At 33.9% G+C, this 16771-nt stretch overlaps 1 protein-coding gene across 8 annotated transcripts in view; it reads left to right on the forward strand.

Annotated features, from left to right (window-relative positions):
- The window catches only part of MICU3 (mitochondrial calcium uptake family member 3), a 48617-nt gene that overhangs the window by 15635 nt on the left and 16211 nt on the right, over nt 1–16771 (forward strand). For 2 of the 8 annotated variants that reach the window (XM_038178473.2, XM_038178475.2), the window contains exons 5-9: nt 3665–3712; nt 5144–5226; nt 8923–8994; nt 10306–10344; nt 14163–14258. In XM_038178473.2, coding sequence (XP_038034401.1) covers nt 3665–3712; nt 5144–5226; nt 8923–8994; nt 10306–10344; nt 14163–14258 — 338 coding nt within the window. The remainder of the gene's footprint in view (nt 1–3664; nt 3713–5143; nt 5227–8922; nt 8995–10305; nt 10345–14162; nt 14259–16771) is intronic. The other 6 variants (XM_038178476.2, XM_072037152.1, XM_038178474.2 and 3 more) reach the window with 3 other exon arrangements.

The following is a 16771-nucleotide window of genomic DNA, read 5'->3' on the forward strand; positions in this document are numbered from 1 at the left end:
GTCATATGTATTAATTTATTGTGACTGAAGTAATGTTGTACTTAAATCTTTCAGAAAATGTAATCAAGTTTAAAAAAAAATAAATAAAAATTGTTGCTTTCTACAGTTTAAAGAATATAGAAGTTCCCTTTAGTCTCTACAGTGTTTTAATTCTGACATCTTCCAGCTAATATTCTTAAGTGAAGTAAAGGTAATTTAGTATATTTTTATATATATATATATATATATATATATATATATATATATATATATATAAATATATATATTTAGTATATTAACTGGTAATTTTAGTATATAATCTGATGTTTGACTGTTTCACATTCAGTTTCTTCCAATCATCTGGAGAACTGTTGTCAGTTTGGACAATAGAACTTATATGGAATGTTCTAAAAAAAATATGCAAAATGTCTTTAAGACATCTCTGAAGACAGTGATGGTCCCTGATATAATTGGATAAATGTTTTCTTCACAACAGAAAGAGTTTGAGAAATGCTGTCTACCCCTTTAAAACGAGCCGACCAAGCTATTTTTGAGCCTTTAGAACTTTATTAGTAAAGCAATCGCCATGGTCCAGGTCTCCCCCTCTCCCCCTACCTTTTTTTTTTCCTCTTTAATATTCTGTATCACTTGGGGGGGGGGGGGGAAAAAAAAAGAGAAAAAAAAAAAAAAAAGAAACTGTTAACTCATGTACCAAAATGCAAAAGCTACTTATGGTAAATAACCCCCATATTCTTTTGCTTATTTTCAGAATAGTAAAGGACTGATGAAACTTTAAAATATTTCTAAAAAAAAGCAGCCACAAGCAATTGCTATAAAATAAAGACACTTCCTGGATCTTTAAATAATCATGCTAACAACAAAACTCAAAACAAATATGTGCACTTATTTGATGAGTCTAATTTAACTACAGCTTAAATTTATTAAACGAGTAAGTAAGCCACTATTTTTAGAGGAGTGTCACAAGCTTAAATCTCTAGTGTGTTCTAGAGATTTGAATCTCTTGAATCTTGAATTGTAAACTGCACTTAGATTTTTTTGCCCTGAACCTGCAGTCAGTACTCCAGGGAGAAGCAGAAACTGGCACATTTTTGCATTGTATTTCCTTGTTCTAGGCTGACAGTTATATAGTCAGAACAGCTGACTATTCACCTTCATAATCTGTTAAATCAGTACACTATCAGTTTAAAAAAAAAAATGTATCTAGATATTGCTTACTAAGTCTGTAATAAGATGTCTCCAAAACAGACAGTCTTGATTCAACAATATTTTACTCCAGTCTTCTGTTAGTGAAATTCTACAGAATTTGATAGAAGTAAGAGGATTCAAAACTGGTGTAATAAACTGGTAACATTGGTAATAAACTTTAGCACTTACATAGCTTTTCGGCACACTTTACAAAACAAGTGAGTTCTTCTATCCCATTTTATAGATAATATAAGAATAGATGATGGGAATGGGAATAGAATTCAAGTCATTCTCATTTATATGATATGAACACTTCAAGATTATTTTACTCATATTCTTTAAAACATGCACATTTTAGTATGAAGCAAGTACCAAAGGCCTATGTCAATATATTTTGCCATAGATTAATTTAAACTACACAGATTTACACCAGCCATCTTCAGGTCTTAGTTTTTTGTGTTTTACCCTCAAGTGACCTCCACCTCTTCTTTCTGATCTTGGAATAAGCTTTTCTTTCAGTTCAATTGAAATTACAGAGCCTCTCTCCCATAACGCTCAGAGCAATCAACCAGAACTATCTGTCTACAGCTACGATATACCAGCACAAACAAAAGGAGAGAATGCTTTCAAGGCCTTTTATATTGCTGTCTTCATACCTGTGGTGGACTGTTTGACAATTGCACTTCCTTCCTCCGTTCTACAACAAAGAAGGTGTCATCAAACAAACAAAAATTCATTTTTTACATTTATTGACAGGCTATTAGAGAATGTTTTACATTACTGAATGAGAACCTTTGAGGTATCTGATTTCTTGATAGCTGCTTGTCCAAACAGACTCAAGTAGGCATTTGTAAAAGAATTTCTGCAAGATGCTGTATAAATTCAAGCCACACGTTGATTCACATCTTTGTGTTACTGGAGAATGCAGCTGAAGAAGTATCTAAGTTGATTTTTACAGCTGTTCTTAAAAGCAGGGAATCTTCACTGCAAAGCTGGAAAAATGACAGTCTTCATGAATATTATTTCAGGACAGAACTAATATGGAACTTTTTGTGCTATAAGTATTAATAAAAAATGCTGAAGTTTCTTAGTTTGGCAGCACTGGAAGTGCTGATGTTAAATCTGTTCAATAATTGTGAAATCTGTGTGGATAATATAGTGTTTAAGTTTGAATTACATAGGTGTTTTGGCGAAAAAAATCACATGACCGTTTACATAGTTCATCATATATTCAATTGAGTTAGACTTTAGAAGATATTTAAATGTCCAAAGGTGTGACTGTTTTTTTTTAAAAGCGCTAACGAACTTCACTTAGACTGAAATAAAGGAGACAGACAGTAACTTTTGAAAATCACAGCAGTTAGACATCTCTGCTATCAGGCATCTAAATACATTTTTGTTGTTTGTTAAGCTTTTGAAATATTCTAATATTGTGGACTGGCTTAAGATTTTGGGTTTTATAAAACAGACAATCAATTGGTTAGAAATCAGGAACCAGTTTTGGTAGCTCAACCTTGAAGACGGCTAGAGCTAAAGGCTTTTGGTAGAATTGCAGGTTACTGTTGCCAGTTCTTAGTGCATTGAGGGATGATCTTCTTCATTTGCGCTGTATGCATTCTGTAAGGTTATCTTTTTACCCCAGAAATAGAGAAATGGAAGTACAGCTTATCAAACATACCATTTTGATATTGACTTCAGCTCTAACTTAAATTTTGCCTTCTTTATTTCTGAAGAGGAAAGGTAATGCCATATCATGCTGTGATTACCTTTTGACATCTGACAAAAGATTGAAAGCTTGAAATGTATTCCTTACAGGTCTTTTGAATGTAGAAGATGACAGTACAGGTTCCCTTAATAGGCTTCAAAAATATTTAACAAAAAGCTACACATTCATTTAATAAGAGTTTTAATATAAAATTCAGATGATTATTATGAAAGTGTGCATATAAAGACAATTTGAAAGCCCAAACTGTGCTTTTCTAAGTAATACAAGGCCAAGTTTTCAATTAGCATGTGGCATGCACTTAGCATATATTAAAGTCAAGAACTATTTTCAAACGTTATCTATCAGGAGGAAGCGCTATTAAAGTTCTCAGAGTAAACATTCTCCTGCTGTTAAAGACTGTTGTCAGGTATTATTGGTGAGATTTTCAGAGAGCTAAATAGCTTCTAAAAATCTAACCAGCTTATGTTTAATGAGCTATTCTCTACTGTTTATTTTATTTGCATTATTTATTTATTTATTTGCATTATCTATCTCCTAAAATAGTCAACAGCAAAAAACAAAACAAAAAACACCATAGATCCATATTTTAGTCAAATGAATCAATGACTAGCCTGAACACAGTCACATGCAAACAAATATGAATAGGCATATGTATGAAAATGTTCCTCCTTATGCATAGATTTAATGTTTTTGAGTTTAAGATTTGGATCCAAAGTAAAATTAATATGGCATCATTTTTTCTGTTGTTTTCAGGTGTGATATCTTACACAGAATATTTATTTCTCTTATGTATTTTAACAAGTAAGTATTTTGGGAGAAGAAAAAATCCTTCTTTACAAACTCTTAAGTTTCAAATATATTGCTATATATTGGGATTTTTTTGTCCTCTCCTGCATATCCCAAAAAATGTATCAGGCATCTTTATATCCATTTGAACCTGCCTTGTCCTACAGAATCTTGTGTTATGCTTTAAGTGATTTATTCTCTAGAAACATCTTTCACTGGGTGTTGAAAACGCTGAGGCACTTCAGCTAAAACCCAGTAAAGATCTTAAATTTGCTTTGTTCTTTGAAATTCCTATACAATTTCTAGTTGAATTTACTGAATGTATTGAATTCACTGGTCATAAAGGACATTGAATATAGGGAGAAGAATATTTATTATGTACATTGTTACTGTTTTGTTTTCCTTCTTAGTGCATAAAAGATAACATCAGTGGGATAGTGATATCAGTAACATGTTTCATTTTAGAAAATCTGTCAAACTGAAGCAAATGTTTATTTATATAAGAAAACACTAACAAAATCGAATACTTATTCTTCTACCACCTGTGAAAACAAAGTAGAAGAACTTAGAGCTCGAGTAAACTAAGCCTGATGCCAACTGCTATTTTAAGAGCTGCTTTTTGGGAAGGATCAAAGTGTTTTGTCTTTCCTTTGTATACAATTAAAGCATTTCTATTGGATTCATTAGATTTTTATTCAGATATTATTTGGATACTTCCTGTGAAACAGACAGAGTGGGAACTTCACCCCAAACCTGTACTATCCTTAAATGCTGCATCAGTGGATATCCTTCCATCATCTCTTTATCTGGACTAACCTCTGGCCATAACTCATATTGCAAGGCAGTGAATTATCACCATAATGTTGCCCAAAGACTTCACTTACAGTTGCCTTCAAACTCAACATGTTTCTGAACTGATGTAAAATTCTAACCTGATCTCAAATTTCAATGACTGTAAGCATGTAAACAAGAAAACTTTTCCTCTTTCTATATGTCATTCATTTTGACCAGGAGTTGCATCCTGTACTTTTTTTTTTTTTTGCAAAGCTTTTTAAAGTGTCTTGAGAATACTTTTTTCATAAACTTATTTTCTACAATTTTATTAAATAAAATGGACTCTAATTATGAACTAACACTATTTTAACCGCTGAAGCAACCTCTACTGAAATGCATTTTTCTTGAGTATTTTGTGATTTATTTCTACTGTATGTTTCCTTAATCATTTGTGAGCGTGTGAGCATACCTTATGTTTTCATAATATGGACAATACTATTATATTGATGTTATGATTTGCATTTACTATGTTCACAAATATGCTAATTCAAATTAGCTGAGGATTAGCTGAGGATATGGCTTTTATAAAAGACACCAAATAATTTCTTAGAATTTTGTGTTTGTTTTTTTTTCTGAGCAAATGAAGACATGATTGTTGTAATTTTTTGGCAGAGCCACATGCGGGTTTTAGAATTGCTTTCAACATGTTTGATACTGATGGCAATGAGATGGTGGACAAAAAGGAATTCTTAGTGGTATGTATATTTTCAATCTTTCAATGTTTTTATGTAATCTTGAAATTCGCTTTTTGTCTAGATTGAGACTTAAGATGATGTCAGCGATCATGAGAACGTGAGGCATTCTCCACTGACTGGAGTGGTTTATTTGCCTTATTTAATGTAAACAGTAAATGTAATGTAAATAGTAGCTTTTTATTACAGTACATGTATACGTTGTGTATAATGGTTTTTGAAGCTTCCAGTTTCTATTCTGGATCTTTATAATTAGACTGTTGAAGTAATATTGCTATGTCAGTGATCAGTAGAATTATATATTTAAAAACACAATGAAAAGGAAAGGCATACTTCCCATGTTCTGTTTCTGAATTATTTCCAACTCAAGCTATAAGGCTCAATTCAAATAACCTATGCTGACCTAAAGAAAATTGAAACTTGAAGGAAACTGTCCTCAACACACTGCACTTCCTTCAATTCCCTTTTTCAAGGAGGTGATGCACAGAGTGAGAAATGAAGAGGACGTTTTCTGTTGGCCTAGCTCCATCAGAACAGGTTTCTTTTGTTTGGGAAGCTGCTGCCACATGCATATTTTGACATGCTAAACATTTTTTCTATTATAATATTAAATGTACGTTTCCTTCTATTTGCTGATTCCAATAGTCATCTCTTCCAGGAAAAAAAAAAAACAAAAAAACTCCAAACATTGAAGCAATATGCTGGGAGACGGGAAGGTTGTCTTTCATGATTCTCCAGACCAGCTAGTGGAATAGACTGTTAAAATAATAAAAGAAGGTCATGCATTACAAGAGCTAGGATGGGAGAGAAAATTGTAGCAGGAAGCATTGCCTTTCAGAAACTTATGGTAAAAATAGGATTGAATACATACATAAAGGAGGGAAACAAGTGCAACACTTAGGGATGGATATTACATCTTTCTTTCTAAGTGTGCTTTTATAGTCCTCTTCACAACTTACTTTTTATTTCTTCTCTGTCATGGTTACTGGTAGCCATTAAAAATTCCTCTTTACTCTTTTCCTGTTACCAGACTTAGTGGATAGAAGGAATGAGACTTTTCAAACATCAGATACACTGTTCTCCACCTACCATATTGAACAAATTTGTATAGATGACCCTAAGTCTTCTGGATTAGTGTCAGTGGCCCTTCGAAAAAAAAAAATAGATCAAAACCCATACATCAGAATGTTAGATCTAAAGTAAGAAAAACTAAAATATAGGTAGATAGGAAGGTAGATAAATGGTATCTGTGTAAATAAAAGTAAATATGAGAGTAAAAGTTTATTCAGTGATACCAGAATTATTCTCTGATAGACACAGCTGCAGACTATGTATTTGACATCCGTACTCACTTTGCATGGGTGTGGATCATCTCCTCTGTCGTTGGAAGCAGAAAACTGTAAACGTAGACATTTGAACTACATCCAACATTTGCAAAATACTTCTTCATTGATTATGGAGAGCTAATTGGAAGCAAAGTTAATACTTTTCAGATTTACAGAAAACCCTCTTTCTAGAGAATGGTGTAGGGATCACGTGTTACAATTCCCAAAGAAAAAGAGTACATGTAGTGAAGAGTTGCAAAATACTTAGTTTTTCTGATAACAGCTTTGGTGGTTTTGTCAACTAATTCATCAGGTGTTTGTGCTTTTCCCTCTGGTTATATCATAAGGGTGAGGTCAAAGAACAGAAGGATTGTATTCCCTTGTTACAGGAGATCTTGGTTTTGCTCCTTTCAACAATCTCATTATCCTGTTCCAAACAATGTTGCTATGAAGGTACTCCCAGATCCTTTCACATTCACTTTTCTACTCACTGGTATCCTATAGCACTCTTTCTGAACAAAAGATCCATTTCCAGAAGTTTAGCAAGCGCTTTAATGGTGAATGCAACAGAATCCTACCCTCTTTGCTTCAGTGGAAGGGGAAATACATCCAAAGATGCACTACCTTTTTTCCCCCAGATTTTTTTTTTTTTTGGGGGGGGGAGGGAGCAGGAGGGGACAGGTGTGTGTGTGTTTTCAATTACTGCCACTCTTCTCTCCTACTTGATGGCTTGTCATTTCAGTTTTCACAAAATATTTTCTTTCTACTTCTATTTCTTTATTTACCTTTCTCCTTTCCACAATTCTGGGTTGCAAGCTGTTTAATACTCTAGGCCATCAAGCTAAATGTCCTCTCATCACTCTTTCCTTGTCAGCATAGGTTACAGTAGTTTGTGCCTGTAAATTTACAAATATATTTGAAAAGATAGAACTAGATCTGTAAATTAATCCTGTACTTAAAAGTAGGTACAGTGACACACAATATTCCGGTCTGTATTTGCTCTATAGACAGTTCCAGAAGACAGTAGTTAATTTTGGAAATTCATAAAATGTTATTTACAAAAGCATTGGTTGTTTGCTCTCTAACACTGCATTCATTTTTTTCATTGCTGTCGTACCACAGCAGCAGAGTTTGCTGATCCCATTGTCTTTTATTCTCTGAAATATGTTATTCTGATTAAATTTGGAAAATTTTCTTGCAAACTATGTCACACACACATTATCAGTATCGTGTTTTTACCAGACTTCTGGTAGGTAAAATCCAGTCTTTGGAACCACTGTTTGTATACCATGACGTTTGGTTCTAAAAATACCATATACTGGATAGGACAAATTTGTCAGCTACAGTGTGTGTTGTTTATTTTTTTTTTTTGGCCCAGTTTGAGTTAACACATGCTACAAGGGGCAGTATGATATTTTCAGATTGATTTTTGAAAAGCTGAAGTTCACTGGTAGATGGCATCACAATAGCATCATAATACTGCTCTGTCTGCTGTGAAAAATAATGTCATTTTTCTTTTTCTAATTATTTGAGAATATTGTAAGTATTGCAATAATAAAATTATTTAAAGTATATTGATACTTGCAAAGAGAATTGCAGACCATTTCATAACATGAAGACATTGCGATTTCTAAAAATAAATGTGTAAGAATCTCTGTATGTTTTAAATGCTGTGTTTGAAGTTGTCTCAGAAGTCATGTCTAAAGCTCTTAACATAAAGAAATTTGGGAAGGAGGTGTTTTACAAAAGTCAAAAGTATTCTTTGAACATACTTGAAAAAACAAAGGTACTTGATAAATTACTCTTGAGTAGTAGTTTGTTGCTGCTTAAAGGGAATGTTTCGCCCCCACCAGGTGTTTCCACCCCATGCTTGTGCCAGCAGGAATAAGAACTGATCTAGCTACCTAACATGAAAAAAGATTGATCCAGCTGACTGCGTAGCTATACAACTGTATTAAATAGTACCTGACAACAAAGGATGTGCTTAGAGGAGTTGGAAAAGACTGGAAACTCCCACTTGTAAGACAGTACAGACCTAGGCTGACTAAAACATAAAGCTAAATAGGATGTTCTGAGTATTGTGCTCCCAGAGTTATTAGCTTTATTTTGTGGGAAAACAAATAAATAACTTCTTCCTTTCTGTGTTATGCTTAAGGTGACAGAAGGTTCGTGAAGGCATGAATATAAACAAAAAAACATCATTGGAACATTGATATTTTACTGAAGAACAAATATAAACAAAAAACATAATTGGAACTGAAGAACTATGTTTTAATAGTGCATGCAGTGTTACTCACAGTTATTGTTATAACGTACTGTTATGCATGTGAAATGACACAAAAGCAAAATAAGAACAAAATGATTTGTTTTGTAGCTACAAGAGATTTTCAGGAAAAAAAATGAGAAGAGAGAAAGAAAGGGAGATGAAGAAAAACGTGCAATGCTGGTAAGTAAAATCAGAATAGTTGCAGCTGGTAGTCCAGCATTAATTTTCTTCAATGCAATTCAAAATTGTACAAAGTCGTGTGTGTATGTGTATTGCGTTCGCTAATGACTTTCAATTTGTTTTGAAACAATAATTTTTTATCGTTAAAAGACTACGTATAATTTTAAGTATATAGAAAGAAAAACAGTTACTGCAGTTATTGGAAAAAATACTTAAGTGGTTTATATAAAAGAAAAAATAGTATTTAAATATTGTATTACATGCTTTGATTCCACTTGGAATCTTTAAGGAAACTGAATAATAATGAGGCAGTACCGTTCAGTCACTTAAAAGTGAGGCATCTCAGTAGCAAAACCAAACTATACTCCTGCTCTTATAACTTACAAAAAATGTTAAATGTAGACATACTGATGTTGATACTTGTTATTAATATAGCAGTTTTAATATAACTGATGAAATTTGATAAGCAAACAGATTTTATATTATTTTCTTATTAAATACTGCTTATGATCAGCGCAAAACATCTTCAGTTGTTTATATTATATGAACAGATTTTTGTGGAACATAAAATACTTAATTTAATGTCAAATTTGTGTTTATTACATGCATGAGAAAGGTAAGTCAGAAATAGACTAGTGTGGGTTGTCTGGAGGATGGCAGCACTACCAGGAATTATTTTACTGGTGGACAAGTAAAAATCAGGTACAAGTGTCTGTCAAGCCCATGGCAGAATAAATGTGTTCTTTTGTGATTTGCACATATTTATGGAAATAATTCTTCATTATAAGAAACATTTTGAAATATCTATGCAGCTTGTCATGGTACCCAGTATCCTTTTCAGACCATTGATTCAGGATCTCAGGATTTTGTCCCTGAAACTGTATAAAATCTGAATTCCAAGAATTAATACTTTTTAAACCTTATCTGAGCATATAAAGGGATCTTTTCTTCCCACACTGAGAAGAACTGTCCTTATTAGTTTTGAAAACTGTAGGTCGATTGTTGAATCTCTCATGCACTGTTTATGCTGAAAAAGGAAACTTGCACCCAAAAGAAGAGGTTTTTGAAAAAAAATTACAAAATGGAACTTTCCTCCTGACATTAATCTCTTCAACTTTGTACTTCTCTTAAGCAAATTTAATGAATGAAAATAAAGCAAACCATTTTCTATTCACTGTCACCTTAAAATAAAACTAAATCTAATATTATATAAAATAAATCTTAACCTATTCTGTTGTCTTTATTTTTTTTCCTTCTTTTGTCTTCATTCTGACGTGATACTTGGCTTGGCCCGTTTTTGCTGTATGTCAGCGTCTTCAACTTTATGGATATCATACCTCTACTAACAGTGTATGTACTCTAAATATTTTTAATTTATGCAGTCTTCACCAGCAAGGTGAAATAATATGCGATAAGAATATTTTCTATATTTATATTTTTCATCAAGTCAATTACTTCTGCTAATCAGTAAAAATGTGATGGTTGCTTACTTCCATGAAAAGTTGCATGTGCTCATTGCAAGCATTCAGAAACAGACCAGACTACCAGAATGAAAAGTTGTTCTCACTGTTTATGTAAAATGAAGGAATTAGTATTTTTTTAGAAGGACAAAATAGATCTTAAAAAACTGTAGAGCCATCTTGTTAATTAACCTAGGCACATTAAGCCTGAGTCTGTCTTGCCTCCTTGTGTATAATGTGATGTAATAGCAAAAGTTATATGAAACCTTCACCTTTGTCATCTGCCCCCTACTATGCTGTCAAAAAAAAAAAAAAAGAGGAAAAAAAAAAGAGCCTTTGTGCTTCACATACAGAATAAACAAGAACTTTTAGTGATGAACTAGAATAGGATCTTACAGAAAAAAGAAAAACCTTCATTATGTAGGTGACTGTAAACTTACTTTTGATCATTTTAGAAGAGTAAGAGATGAAACTGGCAAGAGAGAAAAAGAATGTTCAGGTTTTTTGAATGTATTCACCAGGATTGTAGTGGCCTTTTCAGTTTTTCTCTTAATGTCCTGGGGAGTAGAAGATACTTGAGACTTGAGAAGTACAGCCCTAAAATGTCTGAGATCGTGCAAAAGTATCGTGTTTGGCCCTTTTCTTCGCCTCATCCTTAAAAACAGATGTGTTTTTTTGAGAAGTGTCAGGGTCTATAAGCCATAAGGTGCATGCCATGCAGCTTTAAGTGGTTTAAATATTTTTGTATTTTCATTTCTGTAGGTTAATTATTTTAAGTCATGATCTGGTGCATACTGCAATTGTGTGTTAAGACTAGCTCAGCATGTATTGCATGAGTGCTTTTACTAGCCAAATGTCAACTGAAATGTTATAATTGTCATAAGATGCATGTAAGGAAAATAAAATCTGCATGCCCTCAAGTACTAATTCCATTAGCTAAAGTAAGAGAATAAATTCAGTGAGTACTTAATATAGATATATTACAGAATTGTATGCATAAAAGAATGAGGTGTTCTAACACATGGCCTAGTAAATATCAAAGGGATATAAGTAAGTGCCGGGTCCTGCACCTGGGACGGGGAAACCCTGGCTGCACGTACAGACTGGGCGATGAGACGCTGGAGAGCAGCCTAGAAGAGAGGGATCTGGGGGTCGTGGTAGACAGCAAGTTGAATATGAGCCGGCAGTGTGCCCTGGCAGCCAGGAGGGCCAACCGTGTCCTGGGGTGCATCAAGCACGGCATCGCTAGTAGGTCGAGGGAGGTGATTGTCCCGCTCTACTCTGCGCTGGTGCGGCCTCACCTCGAGTACTGTGTGCAGTTCTGGGCACCACAGTATAAAAAGGACATGAAACTGTTGGAGAGTGTCCAGAGGAGGGCTACGAAGATGGTGAAAGGCCTGGAGGGGAAGACGTACGAGGAACGGCTGAGGGCACTGGGCCTGTTCAGCCTGGAGAAGAGGAGGCTGAGGGGAGACCTCATTGCAGTCTACAACTTCCTCGTAAGGGGGTGTCGAGAAGCAGGAGACCTTTTCTCCATTAACACCAGCGACAGGACCCGCGGGAACGGAGTTAAGCTGAGGCAGGGGAAGTTTAGGCTGGACATCAGGAAGGGGTTCTTCACAGAGAGAGTGGTTGCACACTGGAACAGGCTCCCCAGGGAAGTGGTCACTGCACCGAGCCTGACTGAATTTAAGAAGAGATTGGACTGTGCACTTAGTCACATGGTCTGAACTTGGGTAGACCTGTGCGGTGTCAAGAGTTGGACTTGATGATCCTTAAGGGTCCCTTCCAACTCAGGATATTCTATGAAGTATTAGAGGGAAACTCTAACTCTATGGCATCATAAGGACCTAATCCTGTACATGCTGAAGTAAAACAATTTCTTTAAATTTAGCAATTTAGGAGTTCTGAGAATGTATGAGAATAATGTGGATATGAACAGCATATGGACTGTTACTCTACCATAAGAGAAAGATAAAACCATATTTTTTCAAAAAGGAAATAGAAGTGTAGTATATATTAAATAAGGCTATAATTCCTAGTAACTTGTCGCATTTCTTTGGTGACAATTCACAGAAGGAGCTGAATTGAATTGGATAGAGGAGAAAGTACATAATAGAAGTTCTAGAAACATTAGACAAGTTAAAGTATTTTAGATTATTTAGTACCTTCCAGCAAGTATTTTGCAATGCTCTGCAGCCAATGCCATATATGAAATATCTTAATGTATTTTTATTGGTTCTATTTTTATAACATTACATGTTGACTTAGTGTTGAAATATTGCTTTGGTAGTATTAAGAGCATTATTCGTAAAAAATGTAAATTACAGAAATCATAGACAGATTCATTTATTTATATATGTGAAATACAGCTGAGGCAAATTAATATATGATAGTCCCATGTGCACTGAGCCCCACTGCATTGGTAAGAGCTCTTAGATAATACCTTCACTCATGTAATGGTATCACTGGTGGAAATATTACAAGTGTATTAAAGACCTGTTACGTACTGACGAACATTAAAGGAAAATGGAAAAGGAAAGGTTGGATATCATACTATATTTCAGCTATATAAAGAGTTTTGTATATTAGTATTTCCGTTTTTGGCATAATGTGAAATACATAGACACAGTAACCCTTCAACTTGTTGAAAGTCAACTATTACTACAAACCGTATTCTTTGTGGTAATGGTGTGTTACACATTGCACAGCATTCTGATCAGTAAATTGTCTAATACATATAGAACAACATGTGCTGATACAAAGAAAAAAAATCTTATTTAGAAGATTAAATTCATTCTGTGTTTTTGACTTGCATGCCCATATGGACATTAGAGTAGGGAGTCCTGAAAATGGGAGACCTACTGAAGATTAATTGGAGAAAAGAGGTAAATTCATGTAGTTACAATAACCCTAACCAAATTCAGATTAGCCTTCTGCTGTCTCCAAGATCATGTCCCCTAGATTCTTTGGGGGAGGAAAAAAAAAAAAAAAAAGCAGTGTTACATAGATCTTTCAAGACTAATTGCAAGATAAAGGAATGCTTATAAAAAGGGAGGATTTTTCAGGCAACCAAAAATAATGCAGATCATTTCAGAGCAAAAAGGGAAGCATATTTTCCTTGGAGAAATTAAACACCCTGTTTTTCATTTATATAAGGTAAGTTTGTTCTTCACATTTGCCTAGTGTTTTCCTGATATGTATGTCGGTTAAAGTTAGGTTTGCTAGGCTTGATTTTTACTTTTCCTTATTGCTACAAGAATGTCCTCCTGGTGATTGGATGAAATTAATATAACAATTTGAATGGTGCCTTTTATATTTGGATCAGTAAGGAAATAAATTTCTTATTGTTAGATGGAAAATTAATATATTTGGCAAAACAAAATTGTGAGGAAAAACCTACAGCAAAATACAAAGTTTAGATGGCCGTTTTCACATGTACTTTTAGAAAAAAAAAATCACTCTGCTTTCCCTAGCTTGCATACTTTGGGTAGGTGGAGTCTGGTGATACTTTCAGCACAGCCACATTTTAAGTAAAAATCAAATAGCCATAACGGACCAGTATTGGTTTTACAAAGTGTCATATAACTGGGTAGAGATTTCACTGTGTAGAAGCAAAAGAATCAAGCCTTGTTTCTGAGGATCAATTAGGAAAGATTTTAATGTCTGTAACATGTTGTTTTACTGTGCTTCTTGAAACTTCTGCAGGTTCTTAAAACAGAAGGAGAGGACCTTGTCCCCAGAAGCTACTGGGATACTTTGAGACGTAGCACAAGTCAAGCACTCTTTTCAGACCTTGCGGAGGTATAAGACAACCTCTGTCTCTGGTCCATAAACACATCGTTATTTTATCTATTTCTGTTCTGATTGTTCTCTTATTTCATGCATTTTGTTCCTTTTCCTTCTTTTACTTTCTTTAAATCTGAATGTTCTCAGATGAAATGGATTTGATTCTATGCAGTGCAACAACTCAAAGTTTTCATTTCCAAGTAAAAGCAAAGTTACTTTTTGAAAGAGTTGGAAAATCAAGTCCTCTTCAGTACTTACTGTAGGAAGCATTTTCTAACATTAACAGTGACACTATTTCACAGTTAGAGAAAGTTCAGGAAACCTTTGTCATTTAGATTTGGTCCAGTGATGTGACAATTTAAATGAGAGTTAAGCCCCTTAAGGATTTAATCTCTAGGTCCTTATTGTACTTTTTATGCATGTTATTGAAGCTTATCTTCACAAAAACAGTATCACACAGTTGTTGGATCGGAAAAGCAATATTTTAAGGTAACGAAAACACTTGTCAATCTTACTGAATATTACAAAATCATTATGGAGGACTAGCAATATCCCTGAGCTGTCAAATTTCCTTAGTTCTTTATATTCTAGTAAGATTCTTACTTCATGATCTACTTTCAAATACTTGAATAAGACATTTGTACTGATTGCTTAAGAGGGTCTAGATTTTTTAGATTTTTTAGGCTAGAAACTAGATTTTTTAGGCTTTCCTGTGCCCCATATAGAGAAATTGATTGCTTTTCTAGGATTTGTAGCATTAGTTGTGGTAACGCCTTGCTGATTCTCTTGTGTTATGCTTCATAAGCAGGATCATAATGAGAAAGAACAGAGAACTAAAACAGACCTACTGAGTAAAATAGTCTTTTTCTTTGCTTCATAAACAATGTATGCTCCATATTAAAAGTAATTGGTATTTTGTCCATGCTGTTCCTCTTCAGAAGCTATTCTATAACCTGAGGAGGTGGATGGACTCCTTCCAATTTCCAAGCTAAATTTACTCATAGTTCCTTTAGTCTGTTGCCCTTTAATTTTAGGAGGGCTTTTTCACGTTTTGTTATTCTTTTACTCATGTTTGTGTCTATAAAAACAGTCATAGCCCTCAGTTTTCATTATTGCAGGCTGAACAAAACGTGGTCATTGATTATTCTCTTAAGGTAGAAACTGCATTTCCCAGGTATCAAATACAGTTTCTTTGTACCTCTAACACCTTGAATTGATCTGCTTTTGCAAAAATCTTCATGTAGTGTTACAGAACTGAGTTTTAGACCAATGTTTATAGTAATAATTCATAGTAATAATATAGTAATAGTAATCTTTCAGTGTAGTACTGATGGATCAAAAAAGTTTCATCTATTATATATGGAACTTTTGGGTAGACCTGTGCGGTGTCAAGAGTTGGACTTGATGATCCTTAAGGGTCCCTTCCAACTCAGGATATTCTATGATTCTATGAAATAGGTTTGCTCATTTAATTTTCTCTGATGTAAAATAGAACATTAGTTTATTGTTTGTTTTAAAGTTAATTTTAAGTGACTAAAGCTTATGTTTTTACCCTTAAGAGAGAGAACTTATATAGTCCTATCAATGCAGAAGGAGTTTTTCATTGCCTGTAATTCTGTGGAGAAGCCTACGGGGTTGAGTTTCTGGGGTGAGGTTTTTAGGGATTGATTTTTTTTGTTTGTTCATTTGGTGAGGCTAGCCAAATGGGAATTGTGAAAAGACTTACAGATTTTATTTTTTAAATGGTTCTTTAGGTATGGGTGAATGCAACCTAAGTCTAATGTTTTGAAGTTTTTTGCAAGATGAAAGGCTGTAATTTAACATTTGATATCTTTTCAGTGTACTTGAGGGAAATTGTTTGAATGTACTTGGGGATTTAATTGCTTACAGGACATAAGAAATCAGGGTATCTGTGTTTCAGTATATTGTGTCTTGTAGTGGAGGATAACAATATTAAAAGACAAATAGTGATTACTTTTCTGAATTAATTTGCTCACTGATTTAACTGAAGGGCATGAAATACCTCTCTCATATATATATATATACACTACATCATCTTATTTCTCCCTAGAGAAGAATAGGAGAATAAAGAGGAAGCTAGAGCACATGAAATATAATCTTGAGAATCCTACACTGATTATACTGAAGTATAGAAATGTTTCCCTCTTACTTCTTTAGCTCTTGGATATTAAAAGGAAAGATTCTGTGTTTTTACTGCATCATGTTTTTCCTAGTTGTTGATTCATAAATACTATTAATGAATAGTATTAGTTTCCTCATTTAGAGTTTAGAATAGAATAGAATAGTTTCCTCATTTAGAGTTTCTCCATTATTATAAATACATGATCTCTTCAGTTAGGAAATAAAGTCACACCTAAAGGATTCTGAGTGCTGCTTGCAGGTTTGTATAAGCTGATCTTTCCAGATTTCTGTACTTAAAATAAATCCTATATGTTTATAATCTCTCATGGTGACAAATTACTAATATTATAAGTCATCTTCTAAATACTTGCTAGGTTTCTGTACTG

The sequence above is a fragment of the Anas platyrhynchos genome, chromosome 4 (genome assembly GCF_047663525.1).
Source record: "Anas platyrhynchos isolate ZD024472 breed Pekin duck chromosome 4, IASCAAS_PekinDuck_T2T, whole genome shotgun sequence".
In the NCBI taxonomy this organism is placed as follows: Eukaryota; Metazoa; Chordata; class Aves; order Anseriformes; family Anatidae; genus Anas; species Anas platyrhynchos.